The sequence below is a fragment of the Onychostoma macrolepis genome, chromosome 13 (assembly GCF_012432095.1).
Source record: "Onychostoma macrolepis isolate SWU-2019 chromosome 13, ASM1243209v1, whole genome shotgun sequence".
Taxonomy (NCBI): Eukaryota; Metazoa; Chordata; class Actinopteri; order Cypriniformes; family Cyprinidae; genus Onychostoma; species Onychostoma macrolepis.
Window position 1 is genome coordinate 26,238,573 of NC_081167.1, and position 24,363 is coordinate 26,262,935.

The 24,363-nt window shown below is 36.2% G+C and overlaps 2 protein-coding genes across 12 annotated transcripts in view; one reads left to right on the forward strand and one right to left on the reverse strand.

Annotated features, from left to right (window-relative positions):
* The window catches only part of lrrfip2 (leucine rich repeat (in FLII) interacting protein 2), a 28,361-nt gene extending 7,422 nt beyond the window's left edge, over positions 1–20,939 (reverse strand). The window contains exons 1-17 of one of the 11 annotated variants that reach the window (XM_058794786.1): positions 20,494–20,939; positions 19,460–19,622; positions 11,875–11,961; positions 10,806–10,865; positions 7,578–7,631; positions 7,435–7,482; positions 7,089–7,169; positions 6,434–6,478; positions 5,549–5,611; positions 5,301–5,387; positions 5,023–5,070; positions 4,860–4,907; positions 4,710–4,766; positions 2,761–2,826; positions 2,490–2,603; positions 1,940–1,984; positions 76–210 (exon numbers count right to left, since the gene is read on the reverse strand). In XM_058794786.1, the coding sequence (XP_058650769.1) occupies positions 76–210; positions 1,940–1,984; positions 2,490–2,603; positions 2,761–2,826; positions 4,710–4,766; positions 4,860–4,907; positions 5,023–5,070; positions 5,301–5,387; positions 5,549–5,611; positions 6,434–6,478; positions 7,089–7,169; positions 7,435–7,482; positions 7,578–7,631; positions 10,806–10,865; positions 11,875–11,961; positions 19,460–19,573 (1,152 nt within the window). In that variant the 5' untranslated portion in view covers positions 19,574–19,622; positions 20,494–20,939. The remainder of the gene's footprint in view (positions 1–75; positions 211–1,939; positions 1,985–2,489; positions 2,604–2,760; positions 2,827–4,709; positions 4,767–4,859; positions 4,908–5,022; positions 5,071–5,300; positions 5,388–5,548; positions 5,612–6,433; positions 6,479–7,088; positions 7,170–7,434; positions 7,483–7,577; positions 7,632–10,805; positions 10,866–11,874; positions 11,962–19,459; positions 19,623–20,493) is intronic. The other 10 variants (XM_058794781.1, XM_058794780.1, XM_058794782.1 and 7 more) reach the window with 10 other exon arrangements.
* Positions 20,940–22,491: 1,552 nt separating this feature from the next.
* mrpl14 (mitochondrial ribosomal protein L14) lies at positions 22,492–23,838 on the forward strand. Its single transcript, XM_058795305.1, has 3 exons — positions 22,492–22,585; positions 22,812–22,876; positions 23,336–23,838. Exons 2-3 carry the CDS (start codon positions 22,818–22,820, stop codon positions 23,700–23,702), a joined length of 426 nt encoding a protein of 141 aa, XP_058651288.1. The 5' UTR covers positions 22,492–22,585; positions 22,812–22,817; the 3' UTR covers positions 23,703–23,838.
* The last annotated feature ends 525 nt before the right edge of the window (positions 23,839–24,363 follow it).

The window sequence follows — 24,363 nt, forward strand, 5'->3', positions numbered from 1 at the left end:
GATTCATCTTGTTTCAAGAAATAAATCAGAAATTTGCATTACAGTTTGTGCAATGCAAATAAACAACATGATTACCCTTAACTCGCTGATAGAAGCCTCTGCATCCATAACGACGCTTCCAGCATCTCCACTGCCCCTTCTAGAACTGCTGCCTCCCAGAGATGCCAGGGCAGCTGCAGAGAGCGCCGGGGTGGTACATCGAGAGGTTGGCTGGAGCAAACGAGAGCACAAAACCCCCATCAACAATGAATCAAAACATTATTCAACAACTGTAACACCTGTTGGTTAAATTTATTTGCAAAAATTTGGTAGGATACTTGCAGTAGGGTGTGCAATATATATCATCTATGATAATATCAAAATTATTGTTTCAACAATATACGACAACAATATATTGCAAAAAACAAAAACGCACCCAGAGAGTGCACGCATGATGTAAAATACATTTAGAATTCCCCCAAAATTCAAAATAAGGGGGCAAATATGACTTATGTCTTTTATATTTATATAATCTGATTAAGTTAATAACACACAGAGTACAGTTTTTTTTCTCCAAATATCAGTATGACTGCAAATGTGATATTTTATAAAACAGTCAAAAAGTTGCAAAAAGTTAATATTAATTGACTTACATTTTAGACTAGTTCCTGTTTTTGTTCTATTACTTCAACACAAATAGTTTCTAACAAAGCCACAGCAGAATTGTTTTGCGTCTCTGAGCAACACAGGGCTGTGTTTTTGTTACTGAATCAATCAGCTGTTTGAACGAATCAGTTGACTAAATGACTCAATGGCTCACCCATGCAGTGATTTGCCGCCACCTGCTGGTGATTTTAGGTTTACATTAAAGAGTATATTGCCCTTTTCCCCCCAAAACCATTTCAAATATCAGTATTCAACAATTTTTTTTATGCATTTGTAACTGCAGGTTAACGGCCTTCATGTCCTGCATTAAATAGTCAGTGTAAATGCATCTAAATGCCACTTCAGGTATAGATTCTGTGCCACCTCTGCATTGCAAACAAATTTTGTTGATACTGATTTCATTTGATTAGTAACAGCCCTATAGTGTCTTACTATTTAAATTTATTGATTAAATTTAAAAATCTGTCACAAAAGATGATGCATACTTTTAATTAGGTTAGAAAAATTGGCCTTATAAAGGTGAAAATGCCCTTAAAAGGTAAAAATCAATTTAACCTTATTGGAAAAGTTAATTTCTATTACTCCTACAAACTAACCACAGCACAAAATATGGAGGATATCAAAATCTTTGGGAGTCAGCTGTCCACAGCAGTGCTAAACCTGTCAAAATACCAGCACAATAACATGCTCAGCAAAATATTGTCTAATTATCGTTATTCCAAAAAAATATATATCCCCAGTTTGCAGATGCAAGTTGGTTATTTCATCTATTCCTGTAATGCAAAACTGAATTTTCAGCAGCCTTTACTCCAGTCTTCAGTGTCACAATGTCCTTCAGAAATTATAATATGCTGATCAAGAAACATTTATAATCATTATTAACGTTAAAAACAGTGCAGTTTAATATTTTTGTGTAAACTGTGATATACATTTTTGGAATTCTTTGAAAAATTGAAAATTTAAAAAAATAAATAAATAACATTCCGATATTTGTAATAAAATATTAACCTTATTTAACACTTTCTATTCATTTAATTTATCTCTACTGAATAAAATTAATTTCTTTAAAAAAAAAAAAAAAAACTTAGTGGTGTATTTAAAAATGATAACAAAAATAACAAATCACTTAAACCTGCTCCAGATATCCAGAAATTTTACTTAAGCACTGAATGAAAAAAACTGACCAAATACAGACTAACTTTCCCCTAATGAGAAGAGAAACATAAACCTGGGTCTTAATTATGTCAAATATCTCACAACACATGAAGTGGAAAATGATCTCTCTTCCTCTTACCCGGCTGTAGGTGTCTGTAAACTGCTTGTCACATTTCTCATCAAGCTGAAAAAGAAGAAAACACCATTAGTCTCATTGGTTACACTTAGAAAAATGCACTTGTCGCAATTTGAATCGGCTGGGTTTTGCCTTCATCCTAAAGTAAGGCAAAGAAAAAGGTTAGTAAGATGCTACTTCTTGTAGCCTGTTTTAGGCACACATCATGCCACGTAACTCATACAATTTAACCAGAAACAATCAGAGAGTCAGTGCTCCAGCCAGACTTCACCAAAACTCCCCGTTTTAAAACCAAACGTTGACCAACCAAAAGAGACACACACCACAGTTATGCTGGATGCATTTATACAGGAATAATATATAGTACCTTCCTAAAAGCAGTCATTAAATAAAAGAGAGTCCAGTAGAGTAATTTTTAATGCAATTTTTACACAGTATCAAGCCATGCAGAGTAAACCAACTTTAATAACTGAACTATCCCTTTAAGTAACCATCCAGTGCTCTTTAGTCAACGTGTCACATGGGTTAATACTTCATGCATGTCTTGACTTACGCTGTCCAGGTCTGGGATGCTCAGATCATCAAGATCAGAGACAATGCTGCCTCTGCGATTAGAGCGGCTGAAATAATCAGCAGCCGTCTCAGAGATATCAGAGAAATCAGACAACTACACACAGACAGACGAGAACATGAGAAAGCGAAAGAAAATAAGTAGTTGAAGTGGAAAAGTTTTTATGATATATTACTGTTTTAATGACAACAGAAATATGCGGTTGCATTGTCTGAACACTGGATATGCGGTCACAGTTTCTATTCTGGCTCACCACACTATCCCTTCTCCCACGTCGACCTCGGGATACAGTGCTGCCAGAATCGTCATCAGAGGATGACTGAAAGGTTTAAAAGAGGATGATTCAAAAGAAGAAATGCAAATTGCACAGGGAAGAAAACCAAAAACCATCTGTCATAACTGTTAAGCAGAACATGTAACCATTTCAATGAAGTCACTCTTTTAATAGCACTCCATTTGTATTAGTGAGAAGTCATCAAATAACGTCATTGCTATTTAAGATGTTTAGACAAATGCACCACATGCAAAATAAAGACATTGGCTTAATTCCTGCCCCACCTGCAGAGACCAACCTATCAAAACACCAACAATCCATCCAATTTTTCATGCTTTCAGTTTATGCACTGAATTTAATGACAAATTATAAGGTTTGACACATTTCTGGACATACTACATCTACAATGTTGGCTTTAATTTTTGGCTCAGATGTTGATGACTGGACTGCAGCAACTCTCTTCTCATCGGGATCCCTAGCAAGAGCATCCAGAAACTCCAGCATATACAGAATAGTGCCGCTAGGATCTTGATGAGAGTGCGTAAATATAAACACATCACACCAATTCTTCAATCATTACACTGGCTTCCCATCTCCGCCTGGATTGAATACAAAGTCTTCCTCCTCACACATCAGTGCATCCATAGCAATGCCCCCATTTACCTTAAAGAACTCCTCACCCCACAGATTTCAGCACGTTCCCTCCACTCAAAAACAGTTATTGTCTCCTCCTCCCTAGGACTAAGGCCTGCACCATTGGGGATCGAGCCTTTTGCACTGCCGCCCCTCGCCTGCGGAATGCCCTCCCTGAACATCTGAGGACTCCACAAACAACTGATGGTTTTAAAAGGGGTCTAAAAACATACCTCTTTAAAAAGTATTTTAATGTCTAATGTTTAAACTTTGGTATCTATCTGTTGGCAGCTGGTTTTAATTTTATTTTTTAATTGTTCTAATTGTTTTATATTACTATGACTTTGTTTGTAGCACTTTGAAATTTTCTTTAAAATGTAAAGTGCTTTATAAATAATATGTATTATTATTATTATTACCTATGACAAGCCAAGTTGCTTAATGGCACAAGTCAAAAAAAGAAAAAGAGAAAAAAAGCAAAAGCCACCTCCATGTCTCTATGATATACTGGTACTCTATATACAAAATCATTCAAAAGTATGGGATCTGTAAGATTTTAATATTTTTTTTAAAATTAATACTTTTATTCAGCAAGGATGCATTGAAGTGATCAAAAGTAATAGTAAAGAAATGTATAATGTTACAAAATATTTCTCTTTCAAATAAACGCTATTCAAACTTTCTATTAATCAAATAATTCCAAAATAAAAACATGATTTCCACCAAAAAGGTTTAAGCAAACTTTTGTTAATGATGTTGCAAATCAGCATATTAGAATGATTTCTGAAGACTAATTAATGCTGAAAATTAAGCTTTGCCATCACAGAAATAAATTACATTTTAAAATATACTCAAATAAAAAACGGTTATTTTAAATTGTAATAATATTTCACATTTACTGTATTTTTGATCAATTAATTGCAGCCTTGGCCAGCATAAAAGCCTCAAAAGCATTAAAAACATCTTACCAACCACAAACTTTTGAATAGTAGGGTATAGCTTTATCCCTTCTTCACAGTCTATGAAGTTTTTTTTCATAAACAGTAAGTTCAGTCACTTCTGCACACCTCCACTTAACTTGCCGACAATTTAATTTGAGGTATCATTAATGTTCGTAAAACAGACAATGCATGAGTTACAAACTTAAGTTCAATACGTGGAGTTAGACTAATGCAAACATCTACTTTCAAAAGGTGAATTATCTGAGTGTATAATATAGATAACCACACACTGGCGTTTCACAATGAACACATGCATGAGCAGCTGCTGCAGCTCTGGACACATGCGACGCTCACCACAGGGCTGCTGCGGGTGGAACTGGCACCAGAAGAATACCAGCTGCATTCAGAGGGCTGCGGGGGGAATAACACTGACCACTGAGCTAACACTGCTCCGGGAATATGATAAGATTACTGTTTTAGTATGTATGCTATGGCATCACTTACAGCTCTGGAACTATATGAACCATACAGACCGTCATCACATATGGAGGCCTGAGAACACAGATCTCACATTTTTTAAATGAACAGATGACAAAGAGGCTTATAAAACAGAGTGGTGATTAATCACATCCAATCACATGGCAGATGTGCTGAAAATCTGACTGACCACACTATAGCTGCGCGTCAGACCTGTAGAACTGCTGCTGGACGGAGCCTGTGAAGGTCAAACAACAAGCAACAGCCGTCAGATATCTCCACAGAGTCAAACAGATGATGTTGGACTAACTTCGAAAACTAAAGGAACAACCAATACTGAAATAAAAACCTTGACTACATCATATAGCAGAATTAGCAAGGACGAACTTTCCAGGAGGACTTAAAAGACTTTTCCTCAAAGTTTTTCTGTGTGAGAATATTAAACATGCAGAAAGGAAGGCGACAAACCCGTGGTGTATAGGTAGAGACAGTAGAGGGAGGAGGTTTGGAGTTCTTTAAGCTGGTGTAGTTTCTTTGGTCATGATATAATCCAGTCTAAGGAAATGGTGTAAAGCAATGGGAAATGAACACAGATATCGGATATGAATCATAGTCACAAATCTGAAATAACATGCTCTAAAACAGGAAGAACATGTTCATGATGACGCATCAAGAATGAAGCAGCTTTTGAGTTCAGGATATTGATCAGTACTGACCAGAAGGTCCTTTTTGGAGCTACTGCCAACAGGTTTTTTGTGAAGATCATTATATACAGAGCTCTGGAAGAGAAGATCACAAATGTGTAAAGCTTTCTTTTACTAATGGTAATAACTTACCAATTTTGGAACCAGAAAGGCTGCATGATTTGAGGGGAAAATAATCAATTTTCTGGATAAAAGTTGTGATTTAAAATGTAATTATTTGTTGGGCTGTTTAATTATTATTACTAAATTTTTTTTTAGATTTGACAAATGTAAAACTGCAATACTAATATTTATGGCTGTCCTATTTTCTTCATTACAACAGTCCTATTTTCTTCATTTCTTCATACAAACATTAAACCACAGAGATTCCATTTCATTTTGATGGAAAGCCGCAGAGAATCCCTACAGCGTCTCTTTTGTTGACCAGAGCCTGTTTATAGGCACTTCTCATTAAAGGTTTTGGGAATTTTTCACTCCTAAACGCATGTTATAAGTGACCCAAACTTATAACAATCCTGTAGTTTGTGAGTTTGTGTAGAGCAGCATTTGCTGTGAAATGAGTTGCTCTGAGACACTGAAAACACTGGAATATGAGCTGCCTGTGTGTAAAGGTGCAGCACTTTACTCTGAAATGTGCAGTTCATATATTTAATTAAATCAAAGCAATTGCGATTTGATTATCACACTAAGCCACATCACAAGATTAATTTTGCGTGTAGCCCAAGAATCTTCTCTCAGATATATAAAGCTATGTTTTCACAGTGCTGGAAAGAACAAAGATCCCAGAGCTGGCCGTCTGCACTTATAAAATGTTAAACTGGAACAATATAAAATACTTAAATGCAGAACTTCTGACACTCAAAGGAGAATAAACTGTAAACTGTCACAGATACATACAGTGGAGTGGGAGCTCTTCAAAGAGGAACTACTGGAGATGCCAGACTGCAGAGAAAACAGCACAACCATCACAATCTGTTGGATATACTGTATAACACAAACTAATCCATGCCACAAACATGCCATGTGCACTAATAAGGGAACGTTACGTCAGATCACACCAAAGACCTTTTTATGTTAGTGCCCTCAGTCACTGAGTCAGTGCGGTTATGCTTCATTTATAGAAAACCACTCAGCGGTGCTAGTCATCAACAGCACAAAGCCTGCCTGTACATCAACCTTGAAGTAACCTACATGATTGAACCTACATTGTGTCTCTCAGAATATTATTCCTTAGCTGCACTGTCATTGCCTTTTCCAGGTCTGAATTTCATAAATAATCTCATTAAGAAATTTAATTTTTTTTTATGTTATCCATGACCATGGGAATCCTGTATGTCTTTAGAAATCAGCTTTAGAATTAGATAATTTGTGTTACTCAGACAAACTTTCTAGCCAATCAAATAGAGCAAACAATGTTAGTATGATACAGCAGTCTAATTTAGAGAGTCATGACAATCACACAAGAGAAAACAATGTTGCCAAAATAACCCTAACACACTACAATGTCAGACGGAAAACACGCATACAAACACACATACATACAGTGACGTACCACCAAGTCTCTTCTCCGGGAAGAACTAGCCCGACTGGAGTGATGAGAACTGCTCAAGTCTCGTAAAGATGATGAACTTGACTTTAAAAGCATAAGTCCAATAGGAAAAATTTTTTCAAATTCCAATAGCATGTAAAATGCACTTATCTACCTTTCTAAACGAGCTTTTAAAACTTTCCATTTTGTGATTACTGGATCAAATTTTTTTTGCTGGGGCTTATTTCTATTTGCATTTTACGAGCCAATATTTCAAATTAAACAATTATCATAAATAATGTTCAAATGTTTTTTACTCTACAGTTGAATTAGGTCTGAATGCACTTTCATAAAGTTCAGTATGACACACCCTGTAGCTTCCGACACTTCGGACTGATGCTGTATCATCATTTAATCCCTGTTGATGAGAAATTAGGAGAAAAAAGAAATGACAGAATTAAAAAAAAGAGGAAAAAGGACAAAACACAGACAGCAGCATCGGGAGATACAGACCCGTCGACTGTGGCTACTGGAATGATGACCATGACGGGCCTTTTCTGTATCAGCCTGAGATGAACAGAATGAAGAAGATAGAATTTAAACAAAAGAAGCTGCATGCTTTGGGCTGTGTTAGTGTTGGTCATCACCGGCAGTCCTAAACAAACTCTAAACATACTTAAGTCTGCCAGGATAAGACTTGTTCAAATTTCAAGGCAAGCATACAAGCTTACTAGCAGCAACATGACAATAGGGGCTGAGCAATATAGCTTAAAAAAAACAAAACAAAAAAAAAAACTCAATTTTTACACTTTTGACAAAATTCTAAATGTATCTTAATATTTACTTTTACTGATGCAAGTAGTTAAACCGTAAATATCTAGCTGAAAATAAATCTATGCATATTTTGCACAATGTTATTCACTGAATGAACAATACAATTCCTTAACTTCTATTATTTAATTAAATGTTATTAAGGTATATTAAAAATGTATTATTTGCGCATATGCGCATCAATTTAAAAATAAACTATAAAATAAACATTAAATACATTAAATATATAGTGCAAGGTAGGGCTGGGCGATATGTCAAAAATATCTTATCGATAAATGCCGTAAAAAAACATCGCGATACCCAATAATATCGTCTACCCAAGCCCCACCTCCACCACGCCCGCCCGCCCCCACCGAGACAACATTGCCGACATGCACCATAAACACACGTTCATGCTTTACTGTTATGTTGGTAATAATATCCATTCTGTTCTTATCAAATTTGTGTTTGAAATGAATTTCGTTTTGTGAGGACAACTGTTGAGGAAAAATAATAGAACCCAATTTTAAGTTCATCATGGTGACGTTGGACATTCTGGCGGTGATTGTAAGAATGATAAATGCATGTTGATGTCATATAATGTCTTGAATAAAATATGCCTATTTTCCGATGTTTCTCTTTCTTTTTGGCATTATCACCTGTGTAGACATGTTGCATTGTTTTTAAACTTGTAGTCAAGCTATAAAGTAGGCTATTTGATATTTATCGTGTATGCCTAAAATCATGCAGGGATTAAAAATGAATTCTGAGCAAAAACGTTGCTTTTTTCCCCCTTTCTGGTAGCCTGTTCGGAGGTCTCTTTTGGCCCATTTTTAACTAAATAAAATAACTGCTTTTTATTTAGAAGCAGGGGTAATTTAAATTTCATTTTTGCATTTTAATTTTTATAGTTTTTATTTTATTAATCAAAATACAACCCCCACAATATAATTTTCAGTGTTGGGCTGCCGAAAATCCAAACGCGTACATGTTGAGGGGCGAGCTGAGACAAGCCTAGCCTAGTACTATAATGCCTTAATCTGTTTGCAACAAAACTTTATAGTTTTGTTGCAAATTAATTAAGAATTTATAGTGCTGTATCGCAGCTTAATTAAACATAATTATACTGTATACACTGTTTTAAAAATCTGTAAAAATAGGGCACTATGTGTGCTATATGAATAGGCTGTGAAGGAATTTGCATATTTTAATTATAACCATCATGTTTGTGGTTTTTCATCATTATACAGTCTGTTTAAATAAATATTCAGAAATACATGCAGTGCTACTATTTTTATTTTTTCTGTTTAACTTTTATTAAACTGCAGATCAAAATAGAACAGGCCTATAACCTAAATAAGCATAAATAGGATTGGAACGCATCTCCAAAATAGTCGCATACACAGATGCACGTTTCCATTATGGTAGTCAACACCGAAAAACAGGCAAATAATATATAAACCGAGGTTACAAAAGTGATTCAGTCAAGATCAGTGAGGGATTTTCTTTTCTTTTCTTCTTTGATTAACATTAATGACTGGTGGCTGCGGCTGCTGTCACTGCATGGATCCAATACACCCGTATTCTTTCTCAACTCTTTACGTTCACTTAAGACATAACCGATTGTATTTATGGGATATTTTGATATAATTCTGTGTGTATTTGTCCATTTGAATGTGTAAGAATGCGAGAAAGAGAGCGGAGTCCAGTGTTCGTGTATATAAGAGGCGGCTTTTGTGCGTGCACTTTGTGTGTGTGTGTGCGCAGCACGGAAAACAGCGCACGAGTGCACAAGCCAGTTCTTTTTTCGTCTTCTTGAAGTTGAATCTTTTGAAAAATCACAATAAATGCGCATATAAGAATCGAGAAGCAGAATAGAAATTAAATTTTATAACAAGTAATTCGGTTCCTGACCTTCCATCTGATCTGATTTCCAAAACTGGAATAGCTTCTCGATTCCCAAACCTCCTACTAAATTATTTCATACTTGCATGCAAAAAGACCTGTATGGTGACTATGGGGTAATGTAATTTTTTATTTTTTTGCAATTTACTAGGTTTATCATTTGTATTTTTTTTTTTGAGATAATCGTCTGTTACCTGACTGTTGACATCGCGATACTTACAAGACATCGTCGATATACGATAATATCGTCATATCGCCCAGCCCTAGAGCAAGGTTTTAAAAAATAATAATTAACCAAGTTTGCTATAAAACATCTTTAATAAAATTTAAAAATGCATTAAAATCAGTGTGATATTTACAATATAATTTAGTATTGGCAGCAAAATCATTGCAAAGACATCAGAAACATATCACCCAGCCCATAAAGAAAAGGCCACATAGAGATACTCATTTTAGACTGACAAAATTAAAATGCTGAGACCAATTTTATGGGTTTACCACTGTAGTCAAGTCAAGTCACCTTTATTTATATAGCGCTTTTAACAATACAAATTGTGTCAAAGCACTTAACAGTATCAAATTGGAGGATAGAGTGTCAGTAATGTATAATAAGATTAAACATTTCATTATTGAATTCAGAGGTGTCATTGTCTAGATCAGTTTAGTTTAAATAGTATCTGTGCAATCAAATCGGCGATAATCGCTAGAAATTAAGTGTATATATACACTGTAATATATACAAACACACAAACGCTAAAGCAAATAGATCATGTGCAAAAAAAATTCTCCTGAAAAAGTGAATCCAATGCTGTCCTAACAGAATACTATTTATAAAGACAACAACAGTGCCACAAGGGTTCCTTTAAAAACCCAAAAGAGCACAAGTATTATTAAAAACATGCTTGAAAGCCACATACAAACAACTGAGCGTATGAGAATACAGCTAGCACACTCCCATCTGAAAGCTCTTTATTAGTTAAAGGCGAAAGTACATGCATGTCCAAACTGGCCTAATCTTTCTCATACCATCCATTGGTGGATTTGCCCCCATTTCCTGCTAGAGGAGGAGTGCTGATGGTAAGACAGCTGTGAGAGAGAGACAGCCACAAGACAAACACAAAGACTTCTATTGCAGTTCAATGTGACAGTGGATTGTTTGGTACTTTTTTGGTGAATGTCTTACAGACAAAAACAAACACAAACATACTGATGAACAAACCCATTAACACACAATTACTCATACTGAAAGTATGTACTTCAGTATGCAAACATACTCTTCAAACCAGTGTAGAACAACATTTGAAAACGCACAAGTACAGAAAACACCGACAGATACAGCTGACATCGATAACCGAATCATTCACATGTGGCTGCAACCATTGAAAACATACTGTATTGTCAAAGGCCTGTTTCCACTTATGAGCTTAGTTAGTCAGCTAGCTAAATCTGGGTTGTGAATCTGGAACTACTTGTAAAAGCAGTCGTACTTTGTCTTCTCAACAAAAATGCTTGAAACAGACAAGAACATTACGCAAAAGGCCACTCTAAAAACAATCCTTCTGCTTTACTGCAACAAAAGAGATGATGGTCTGTAGAAGATCAGGCATATTCTGAATGAAATTCAGAAGCTCCGTTCCGAAACCTAGTTAGCTGCCACGCCATTTAATGCCACATAGACAGCATCCTAACTGAAATCGAACCTCATACATGATGGATTTGGAACTAAATATGCAGAGAGATGGGAGATAGTGTTTTGCATTATCATTTTGCTAAGCATTATGGGATTTTCTTTCTCCATTAAGGATATATGCAACTCTGCATCAATTATGCTGCTAAGTTTTTGGAAAAGACGTCATGTTGAAAGTTTGCCTATAATGCCTTACAATGCTGCCTATGCAGGTAGTTCACTAGGTTTTGGAACAGAGGATTAATGTACAACAGACCTGACTGAAATAAGTTTAATAAACATGTGGTTCTGGATTTGGGCAAAGGCAGAGGAAAGAGGTATGAAGACCTTGAGAAACTGCATATTGGTGCAACTTCAGCACTATTCGTTGGTGCCTTTTTCTCATTCCATCTGCTCTGTAGAACTCACCTCTTTCTGCTGCCGCTCCAATTCTCTCATCCGGATGTCCCGAGCCTCAGCACGAGCTGCTCTCTTTGCAGCAAGTCTGGCCTCCGCCTGCACAAAAGAGGAAAGATAATTTATCTTAAAAGCTGTTGCATCAAACAATCTGTGCAGAAAGCACTCTGTCTGGACGCTTAATGGTATCTTGGACCTGCAATTTTAAAAAGGAGTCATTATTCTGCATATGTCCTGTGGGAATCGTTCAGATAACTCACTGCCTTACAGAACCAACATTTTACTCACTCACTCAAACACTACAGGCTATTTTGTTAAACTCAAAATGAGCCAAGAATCATCAATACATAATATTTATTGAAATAGGATGCATTGAATTGATCAAAAGTGACAGTAAAGACATAATGTTACAAAAGATTTCTATTTCAAATAAACGCTGTTCTTTTAAACTTTTAAATAATATTGCCAACCCTTTGAACAGCAGTGTATATTTAAAATACAGAACTGGAATGAAATAGAAGTGCATTTTTGCTGCTTTCTCCATTGTTACTGGCATTTTACGCTGATGGTTAAAAAGTCAGCAATCATAACATGAATGGACGTCAGAGCTGTGGATAGCGCACATGCTGATGATATATATAAGAGCAGCTGGCACGGGACCCATATTCAAACCTGAGTCATGTCTCAATCCCATTGGCCCTCTTTCACCCTCAACTTTCCTGTCTCGCTACAGTCCTATAAATAAATGCCCAAAACACCCATAAGAAAAAAAAAAAAAAAAAGAGGGGAACAGTAATATTTTCCATGCAACCATGGTTGGGAAAGCAACATCTTCATAATACATGTTTGGACATGATATAAGAAGAGAGAAACCATGACTGGGAGGGCATACCTCTTAAACTTCACTGGACCGTTTAGGAAAACATTTAACGGCTTGAAAGAAGGCATTCAAAAGTCCTGACAAAACACTGAAAAGGGTGTCCTGGGAAACCACACCTGTCTTCTGTGACAACACTGGGCTCTGCAATAAAGCAGCCCACGCTTTTCAGCTTTTTTTAAATCTTTGGGTTTTCTGACATCAGGTTGGCTGACATGTTTTTAGAGGGCGGGTTTGGTAAAAGAGGTGTTGTGGCTGAAGCAATGGGATTGGTCTAATTCACGTCTACCGGAAGTAAGGCTGATCTCTAACTAGGTGAAAAAACAACAAACATGATTCAGCAGCAGTGTCTAATTTAAGATCAACACACACACACACACACACACACACACACACACAGTGCACCAGACTCACACTCCAGGGAAACAAATGCTGGATGATTTCTGACTATCACATTCCTCATGTGACACACATGCAATATGACCTGCTTGGAGTGCTTGCATTTTCTAATACCCTACACAATAATTAATTGCATTACATTTCAATACAAATACGTCTTGACAGATTGGACAGTGACTTTGCAAAGTATGCAGCCTGACAGCAAACATTTAAACAAGGCTTACGGCAAATCTTTACACATATGGTGAGGTTAGAGAGGGTGGGCTCTGTGTGTGTGTGTGTGTGTGTGTGATTCTTATGTTCAGCACCTGTTGAGCTGTCTGACAGTTTGACCCGCTCACCAGAGCAGCTCAACTGAGCCCAGTGTCTCCAGCTCTATCTATAGACCAGCAGAGCCTCCGTCATGAGACTGCAACAGGAAATCTGAGCGGGGGGAGACACACTTACTTCACAACCTCCAACATAGCCGTTCATTTATTAGAGAGACAGTGCAGAACAGGAGCTCCACAGGTGAACAAACCAATGAGATGACACAGCATGACTACACAATAAGCTTGTCAAAGTCGATATGGAAATGTCTGCAACTGTATTACTGCAGGTCACAATAAAATGCAAAGTGTCTATATCTGCAGTGGTTCATTATTCAAAGAGCAGTCAGCTTGTCGTTTATCAGCTAGTTTAAGCATACATTAATAAGACTCTACAGTTCGAACTAATGTTTTTACACCACTTGAACATGATAAAGTCTTCATTTTAAAATAATGGCAAGAAAACATGCTGTTCTTCTGGGTTGTCTTTGTGGACTGCAAGCACATCAATGCACAACCATTGTAGTCTGATTCACGAACAATAGACTTATGAACCAGATCTTTCAATGCGAACATGAATGTTTCAATAAAACGTTCAAAAAGAATCACAGGTTGCCAGTTTGAATCAGTCTGACAAATCCTTCACTGAATTAACTCACTAAATCCATTGAGGCTGCTTACAGAATCAACATTTGACTTACTGTAACTGTAATTTATGATACTTTCAGTGATGTCTGATTATATTTAAGTTGATTGTCTTATGGCTGATAAGTTAGGCCATTGAAACTACAAGTCAATTTACATAGTTAGTATTTTTCAGCAAAGCCTTCATTTGAGTAGAATATGTCAACCAGCATGTGCCCATCTTTAGTAAACAATGTGAGGCAGTTAATGTGCATTGAGCAATAGCAACATTATATTCAGCCTAACACTGAACTGATCCAATGGACTATGGCCTTAAGTATAGATATGAAATAAAATAAATAGATATAAAAAGTTTCATGGACAAGTATTTTTGCATTGCATAAAGTAGGTGTGTACTTTGAATATTACATCTGGCAAAGAAGTACTACAGTACGCTGACCTATTTTAACTTCACATTAAACAGAGAGCATTGCAAGCCAGTAATAGCTAAAGAAATATCACACCTTGCCCTAGATACTCCAAGATGAAGGGACTCATTCTGTTGCTTTGTGGCTAATGGACCATGCAAATCACTGCCCTCTGAAAGTGGCAAGATTGGCCAGTAACATAAGTGACCTCAACAGGGGGTTGCATGGCTCAAATTCACCCCCAGTAACCCTGACCATGCACAGACAAATCAAACGGCATGCTTTCGGTTAACAGAGATTTCTTTTAACCATTAGGGAGTTTCCGCAGCAGCAGGCACAAAATGGGTGGATCCAAAGGCAGGTTCAATGAAACAAGCAAAGTTTTGTGTGTGCTGTAGGTAGACTGTGATTCATAATCTTTGGACTGCATGGGTGGAGTGAATTCTGCACTTCTAGATAGAGTAGATCTAGCTTGCATCGTAATGCAATGGACCAGTATGTAATTCAGCTTCTCTTAACTGTACAAAAGTTTTATTGAGAAGTACATGAACTCCAGCAGTGCACAGGACAAGCTGCCAAACTTCTCTCAGTGTGCGAATAAGTCATCCTTAAATATTTAGATATTTAACAAACATCCTCAATCTGGCTGCAGTTTCACTTCTGCAGTACAACTCACACCCTGTAGCTTTAGATTTTAATGTTTCCTCTTTTAAAACATCCTTATATGGTCCATATTAAGGAGATATTGCTACATGAATTTGCTTTTTCATTGACAGTATCAGAAGGAAATGACTGCCTTTCATTTCCTTCATGTTACAGACTGAACAACCAGTTGACTAGAAAAATAAAAATAAATAACAAATTATATATATATATAATGTTTCAGAAACCTACCCTTGTTTTTATTTTCCTTACTAAACTGTAGCAGAAATTTTTAGACCTATTTTAAAGTCAACAAAATAGAAATTGTAATAATCTTTTCTTCCTTATTTTAAACAGCTTCTTGAAAAAAAAAGAGGTGCAAATCATCAGAGAAGAGAAGTTGATGTAATGGGAAGGGGAACTTATTTTATATTTTTAAATGTTTAAAAAAATGTAATGATGTGCACAGATAAATTATTTATAATAATAATAATTTAAAAAAAAATCAATATTCCATTAAAAATAGGAAGTGTCCATTTTTATTTCATGGTGCCTTTTTTGCCAAAAAAAAAAAGAAAATAAAAAAAAAGCTGACTAATTGATTAGTGAGTTTGACTAGTTTTGTTTTGATATAGTAAGTGCCAATACTGTAATTAACACACTGACAATGCTGGGCTTTAGCTAAAGCTGTATCACAGCAACAAGAAATGCCTATGTTATGGTTATATAATGAACATGGCATACAAACAACGAAAAAGAATGCAGACACCAAATTCTCTCACTCATGATTTTATATCTGGTTTAGCGATAAGGTCATCCCATTTGGTCACATGGGGGCTCTGTAATTATAAATTTGGGTCATATGAGTTAATTTCAACTCGAAGAGTCCCTAAGCACAGCACTGATAGCAGTCAGTTTTCTGCTTGCAAGAGTGATGGGCTCACACATGTGTGCTGCTGAAAAATCTAAGACAAGTCCATACTGGCTGGTCCCTGCTCAAGCTGTGAGTCAAACTTCATCAGCTGCAGCTCCAACTGGCAGAACCTGAACGTCAACATACCGACACATCACAACAGAGCTATGAGGGACTGACCAACAATATAATGCAGATCCAAACTATTCAGACTTAGATGCAGAGATTAGATAAACAGCAGACATTCACCTTTAACCCCATAAAGCCTACTTTATCATATTTGATACATGAATTTCTAAGGCCTCCAAATTACCAACATTGTCAAAATGTAGCATCTTTTACACGCCTGCTGGTGTCTGACTGGTGTCATACTTTTTAGCAACTAAAATTTATTTTAGTATAATTCTAAAAATTCCACCTACATGTCATTTTGCTCTGAAATCTTTAATGATTTTTACAAGGTAAACATAAGGATAACTTTTATTTTGTTAGTAACATTTCAAGATAAACACTTTCTGGACTGAAGCAACTAACTTAATTATCCATACATCATTTTTAATAAAAATCATGTTCAATGTAAGTATCAAATATACATCAGCCTTTTGAGAAGTGGTTATCTGAACATCTCAATCATCATTGTATTGCATTTGTATTACATTAAAATTTTGTCCCCACAATGAGAACTACAGAGATTTGATAATAAAACAAAGCATTTTTAATATCTTAATCATCTTAAGACATATTATTGGAAGATATATTCATGACAACTGACATTTATATGCATTTTATGCAAGTAGTCTGTTATAATATTATAAAATTCTCATTGATTGACATTACAAACATTTCAACATCTTGGTCATATAAATAACAACTTAATCAATTTGCATATTTTTTCAGAATAAATCTGACATGTTTTTTATCCTTCTGGAGTATGAGCTTCACATCGTCACTATCATACTATACGGGCCATAAAAGTCTGATGTACCAAATAAGATCAAAAACATCAAACGCATATGCAAACTATTCTTCAAACTGTTTCGAAACAAATTGTTCCATTTCAAAAAAATTCTAAATATTATTTCAAATGTCATGCTTTGCAGGGTTAATATTTTCATCTTGGACAGTCACTTAAATTCAGTTAAGATCCCCATTTGAGATGTCATAACAGCACGCCCTTTCTCCAAAACACCACCTTTAAAAGACATGCCAGCAAATTCAACGTCAGCAAACCCAAACAGGAACAATGATTGACAGATGGAGAGTGTTTCTGATTACAAGGTGTTGGCCGCTACCCTGAGTCTTCTTTGCCGTTTACAGAGCCTAAGGCTGTCACAGAGGCAGGTACACATATTCCTGTCAAGTAGTTGGGACATTTTGTGTGTGGTATTTCAAAAAAGCAAATCACTTACAGCACCTTTAGTACTCTCCAATGTCTTTAATGGAGTATACTACCCATTTAGAATGCATACAATGATGGGAAAACACTGCTACACAAATATACTAAATCCACTAAGAGCAGTTACAAAATCAACATCTGACTCACATACTGAACTGAAAGTTATCATAGCTTTCAGTGATGTCCGGAGTTTTGTTTACATAAGGTTTGTGAAACTTAATTCTGTATCATCGCTGCTTGTTCATATGACAGCAAGTATAGGGCTTTGTTAAAAAAATAAAAAATAAAATAAACATAAAAAATAATACATAAAAAGTATGTGACCCTGGACCACAAAACCAGTCTTAAAGGTCCCATGACATGCTGCTTTTTGGATGCTTCTGTATAGGCCTAAGTGGTCCCTAATACTGTATCTGAAGTCTGTTTCCCGAAATTCAGCCTTGGTGCAGAATTTCAGCCACTATGAGCCAGTCCCACAATGAGCTTTCCTTAGGACGTGCCATTTCTGTGTCTGTAGCTTTAAGGACGAGAGAGGCGGGGCAAGGTGGAGGGTGGGTGTGTGGCCTTAACCAGCTTGCGCTACCATGCGCTAATGTTGACAGTGGATGTATCGCAATGGCTCAAAGACACGCAGTCGTTCAAGCTTTTCAGTTTGACCCAGAAACTGATCCGGATGGAGAAGCACCGGATGAAGAAGCTGCAACTCAGCGGCTACAGCAGGACGTCTCCGAATGGTTAGTTTAAAATATTGTGTCTGGATACGGTACTTTAGTTGGTTTGTTTATGTATGCTGTTACAGTTATTATCATGTAGCTTGGATGAAGGAACTAAAGAAATACTTTGGTGTTCATTTGTACATCCAAACACTGAGCAACTGCCATGCTTCGCTCGTTTGCAAGCCATGATGTCTCTCGAGGAAAAAAAAATATTGCGCTCGCCTCGCACGGTAGTAGCTCATTTTCTCATGGGCGGGCAAAGCAGAGAAAGGGGAGGTAACCTTTCCCCGTATGACGACATAAAGGGAAGATTCCAGATTGGGCATCTGAGCTTTCATTTTCTCAAAGGCGAAGAAGGATACCCAGGGCTCGGTTTACACCTATCGCCATTTCTAGCCACTGGGGGACCATAGGCAGGCTAGGGGAACTCATATTAATGTTAAAAAACCTCATAAAGTGAAATTTTCATGCCATGGGACCTTTAAGTGTAAATTTTTCGAAATTGAGATTTATGTATGATATGGTGATGTATGGTTTGTTAGGATCAGACAATATTAGGCCGAGATACAACTATTTGAAAATCTGGAATCTGAGGGTGCAATCTTTAAAGTTGTCCAAGTTCTTAGCAATGCATATTACTAATCAAAAACGACGTTTTGACATATTTACAGTAGTAAATTTACAAAATATCTTCATGGAATAAGATCTTTACTAGATATACTTTTAGATATACTAATGATTTTTGGCATAAAAGAAAAATTGATAATTTTGACCCATACAATGTATTTTTGGCTATTGCTACAAATATACCCCAGCAACTTAAGACTGGTTTTGTGGTCCAGGGTCACATATGCAAAAGTTTGCTACTTTGTAATTAAGGCAAATTAAGGCATTTTGCATGCAAATTAATTGGGCTGGGTCATGTTGCTTTGTAATGTCCCATATTCATAACACCAGCTGCAATGGCAGCAAAAGCCACTGCTTCTTGTGTCATGTAACCAGACATGCATGTGGAACTGCAAATGAGATTTGTAAGTTACACCGAAGGGCAAATAATGACTGAATTTTGGTCTGTTTCCCATGAAGTATGACTTGTTTGTCTTTTTAATTGCTTAACAGTCCAAAATCTCTGTATGATTTTGTTGTATATAAGCATAATTAAGTTGTTTGGGTTTGTAACAACAAGATCAGGGTGAGTTTCTAGGTGAATGCTTCCTTTATTGTGGTTACAGGAAACCACCAGACACAGGATGACATAAGTGAGAAACAGGGGTTACAGGTGAACAGCTCTTACCTCTCTGGCAATGCTGCTCAGCGCCTCATCCTCGGCTGAGAAACGGTCTTTAATTGGGGCCCGTTTTCGTCCTGATCCTGGCGTCCCCATGTCAGCAGCAACTTCACGGTGCATGTAGAAAACACTGAATGAGATGTTTATGGTCTCTTCTCACAAAGGTGGTCTATTTGTGTAAAATATAACCTTAATGACCCGTTTGTTAAGACAATAAAGCAATCTAACAGCACACAGCAGAGAAAATTGCACTGACAGTCCTTTTCCTATGCAGGTCTATTAGACCTATGTCATTTCATAAAAAATTTCTAATGTAGGCTAGATAATGTAGGTTAGATAAACCAGGCCTCTCACACTATCTCACACACCCACAAATAGAGGCTTTAGTCATGTGTGTCTGGACCCAGAGCTGATTAACACCAGACACACAACCGAACCAATTTATTTTATCTTTAAATAAAGCAGCCTCATCTGTTCTTACATGCTCTTTTATCAGAAAATGAATTTATACAATGACATTTAATAAGCAAATTATTTCAATAAAAAAACGAGAGTAGTTTTACCAAAGCATTGTGCGTACGATATCATGCTTGTCTTATTATGTACAAACCCTTGTTGAATGTGTCAGGACCTCATAATTACATTTCAATGTAAATAAACCTATAAATAAAAATCTATATTTATATTGATATTTCTGCTGAGGGGCTAAATATAAACCAGCACTCATTCAGCTGCGTGACAGACTAACTTAAAGCACTTTATTTTCTAGAAAACAAATAAATAACAAGAACGCTTCAGTATTAAACAGATTAAGTATCCACCAAATAAAGATAAATATATGTAATTATTATAAATTATAAATGTGCTAAGTAAAATTCAACATTTACTACTCAAGTTAGCGGTTAGCTTGCTAGCTTGTCCTCAAAGACATAAAGTGTGTAAATGTCACTCAAGTCTCGTGCCGTTAATTCACACATTACAGTTTAGTGACCTGCCAGGACTTTCATGACAGTCGGTTCCCGTAAGTGCCGGTTTCTTACCGTTTCTGTTCGTCACTGTTCCGCTCGAGACTCGGGTCGGTTCTGACCAACTGGGACGCGGGCGCGTTCCCGCTGACTGGAGAGAAAGAGAGAGCGCGCGACACGTGCGCGCGCCTGTGTGACAGCCACAAACTGACACTGTCCGTCACCTCAAACTCTCCAAAGAAAACGGCTCACGTTAAGTCACAGGAGGCTTAAAAGCAGCATACCACCGCTAGCATCAGTTTAATTTCTTTTACAAAAGACCGTAAATGGCGGGAAATGCCGACACACGCTGTTAATGGTCGTTCCTGAGAGTCTGAGGTGTTTTTTCCAGCTTCGCGCTAAAAGTCCCGGATGTTGGAAAAGAGGTGTGGCCTTGGAACACGCCTAGACCAGCTAACCCTAACCAACTAACTATGAGACCAGCCTCAAGGGCTCAGCTAGATCCCAGTTTTCTTTGTCAAAGATTTTGATACAGTGATTGAGAAGATTTGCTTTTTATCTCCCTCTTCCGGTCAGAACAAAATAATTAGACAACTGTTTCAGGCTGAGATAACTTCTCTCCCATATATTGTATCCCACTGGAATGGCCTATACGATAACATTCCATGGAAGAAAGTGTGGACTCTCTAAATATTTAATAACTAATAAGGTTAAGGACTAGGAGGTTTCTTACAAATTACTTCATCTTTTTTACCCTGTTAAGCTTAGGACCTTAAATCTTACCTGGACACTCTTCTTACATCCAGCAATTCCAAAGCCCTCAAAATTGTCTCAATTTCATAATATTTTCATGATTTTGTAACTAATAGCTAACTGTATTCCTAATTGCACTCACCCCTGTCATTGGTTACTTCATATTTTATATGTTCTTAATGGCATTTAATAAAAAAAAAAAAAAAAAATATATATATATATATATATATAAATATATATTAGACCAGCTAAACAGAAAGCTATTCAGATTGCAGATGTTGTTGTGTAATATTGTTTATTAGCCCTAGCAAATTACTTGTTATTCAATAATAATATGTCCCCACCCTATATTTTACCTCAATACCAACAATAACCTTAAACCCTAAACTAACCATCTTAATCCTAACCCCAAACCAAACAAATTAGCCTTAACCAACTAACACTAGGCACATTGTATTTTTATGATCTCCACACTGGCTATCAGTGACTGTCAGATTGTGTGTGTAACACATTTTCAAGGATAAAACATGCTAATTTCCAGTTTCTTATTTTTTTTATACCACCACAGAATTCAATGTTCTGTGTTACATTTGTAGTCCAATAATGACCTCTAGCTGTTGATTTCAAAATATTGTCAGAAGGTTAGCATATAACAGACATTAAGATTCGAATGAAAGAATGAATAATATGATAGGCCTACAATGTGTATGTGAATTATTCAAATTGTAAACAATCAATTACTTTCAGTGGAAGTTATTTTCAGCTCTAGCAAAAGTCAGTAAGTTATCAGCTTTATGATATCAGCTAGGACACACATTCTGTACTGTACCATTTGCATTGTGTTTTTAACCTTTAAAAACAAATTATTTGTTGTAAGTTGCAATATTTATGGTATCATGTATATATATCATGCACTGATTTTATTTTTGGACATATATAACTATTTAAGCTCTCTGACTTGCTTTCTGTACTCTACGTATAATTTATAAGGCCTGATCTTTTCATTTTCTGTACTTCATCAAATTATTTTTGAAATAATCATTTAATTAAAACCATTTTATAAAATGTTTTGTTGCTTACTGATTCTATATGCATCTATATGTATTTATGTTTGCTCCATTGATATCAAGGCCCACAGCTGTTATATACACTGATCAAATGGATGGGGCCTCAAGCCTGCAGAAAACAAACAAACAAATAAATAACACAAAATAAATACATTTTTACTTAAATGACAAATTACTTTAAAAATGAATAGTTTCTTCCTAATGCGGTGTATATCCTCCAGCACTGCAGGTGGCGCGAATGAGCTCAGTTCGCTGCCATTGAATCAATACAAGAAAAAGAGCAAACGTCGCTTTCTTATGACGCAGACGTGTGTATGACATTGGTGTGGCGTGAATGATCTGAGCAGGTATTTAATAACGTTATTTATTTACACTATTAATATCACTTTACAAGAACATTTTGACCAATGTTAAGAGTTCACCTACTTCTCTTGCATGCTTTTATCGATAACGTGACGCCGCTAAATGACATGAGAATTGTCCATAATATACTCGTTATTAATAGAGAAAAAGTTTCTAAAATCGTCGTCGTTGTTGTTATTATTTAAAATTTTGGCTTGCTTTTAATGTCAGGTCAGGATGGCCCTGTCGTTGTCCGGGGTGATTTTGCCCAAACTGATGCAGCAGAGGGCTTTCAGGTGAACAATTTCTTCATTCTTCAGGTTTTCCTTTAGTTTTTTGGGTTCACATAATCATGGGAGAAATATGAGAGAATTGTAATGTCGTAATATGCCTTTTTAGGGTTAATTTCTACAAAAATGATCATTTGTAATCACGAACGATTGCAGAAATGTACTGGTCAGCAAGTGTGGGCACCCTGGTTTTATTATCTAGGGAGATTTCTAAACTAGTTACCACACATAGGAAATGTTTTGCTCTGAATATATGATTAGTGGTCCAGTTTCTCAGAAATGGTATGATATGCATTGCTCATATCAGCAAATTAGACAAGATATATGAATGATTTAGAAAACAAATGTAAAATCATTGATCTAAATCTGTTTTTGTTTGAATATGTTGACTTTTCATGTAGCCCTGACAGTTCAATGATCTTGCATGTTCTTAACAAAAACCATCATATTATCATCACACTGCAGCGTCTCAGCAGCTGTGGCCGCAATTCAGAAGTTAACACGCGTGAGGGTGGTCGACAACAGCGCTCTCGGAAATGCCCATCACCACCGTCCACCAAAAGTCATTCATGTATACACCAAGAATGGAATCGGGAAAGTGGGAGACAGAGTCTTACTGGCCATTAAAGGACAGAAGAAAAAAGCTCTCATAGTAGGTCACAAGATGCCTGGAGCTCGAATGACCCCACGCTTTGACTCAAATAATGTGGTGTTGATCGAAGAGAATGGAAACCCCACAGGAACAAGAATAAAAGCTCCTATACCAACACATCTGCGCAAAATGGAGGGGGAATACTCTAAACTGTTAGCCATTGCTCAGCGATTTGTTTAAATTGGTGTTTTTGTATTCTGGGAGGAACTACTTATCTTTGTAAATATAAAAAAAATAATGTTCAGGTAACCATTCAGGTAATTAACCTTCATGGTTACTTGTGGAATAATTTCTAATAAAAATGTGGATGAAACTACGTAATAATGTTTGCTATAGTTATTACTTATAATTCTGTAGAGAATGTTACATTATCATCTGGGTTAAAGTATGCAATTTCTAGTAAAAATAACTGATTATAGTATTATCGACACTTATGTATGAAAGCTTGTTTCTGCCACAGGATAAAAAAAAAAAAAAGTTAATTGCAACTTTTAATCTCACAATTAAGACTTTTAATTTTTTTAAATGTTCATATCTCACAATTCAGACTTTCTCAGAACTGTGACATACACTTATAATTTTGAGAAGAAAAGTCAGTATTGTGAGAAAAAAAAAAAAAGTTGTAAGAGTCACACTTACCTTATTTATTCCAAATGAAAAAAAAAAAAACAGACGTAAATTCAGAGAAAAATGTCATAATTGTGAAATCATAATTAAATGCTGGAGTATGATAAACTTGTAAGGATGTTTCAGGTATTTGGATTTGTTTTCAGAACAATAGTTTATGTAAGTTTAGTGTAACAGAGTTTATTCTGAAGCTCTGATCATAAGAAATCAGTGA

What these genes read in the sequence shown, in the direction of transcription:
- mrpl14 (XM_058795305.1), top strand. Translation starts at nt 22,818, where the DNA reads ATGGCCCTGTCGTTGTCCGGGGTGATTTTGCCCAAACTGATGCAGCAG. An exon ending in ATGCAGCAGAGGGCTTTCAG is followed by an intron (nt 22,877 to 23,335) that starts GTGAACAATTTC and finishes ATCACACTGCAG; the next exon opens with CGTCTCAGCAGCTGTGGCCG.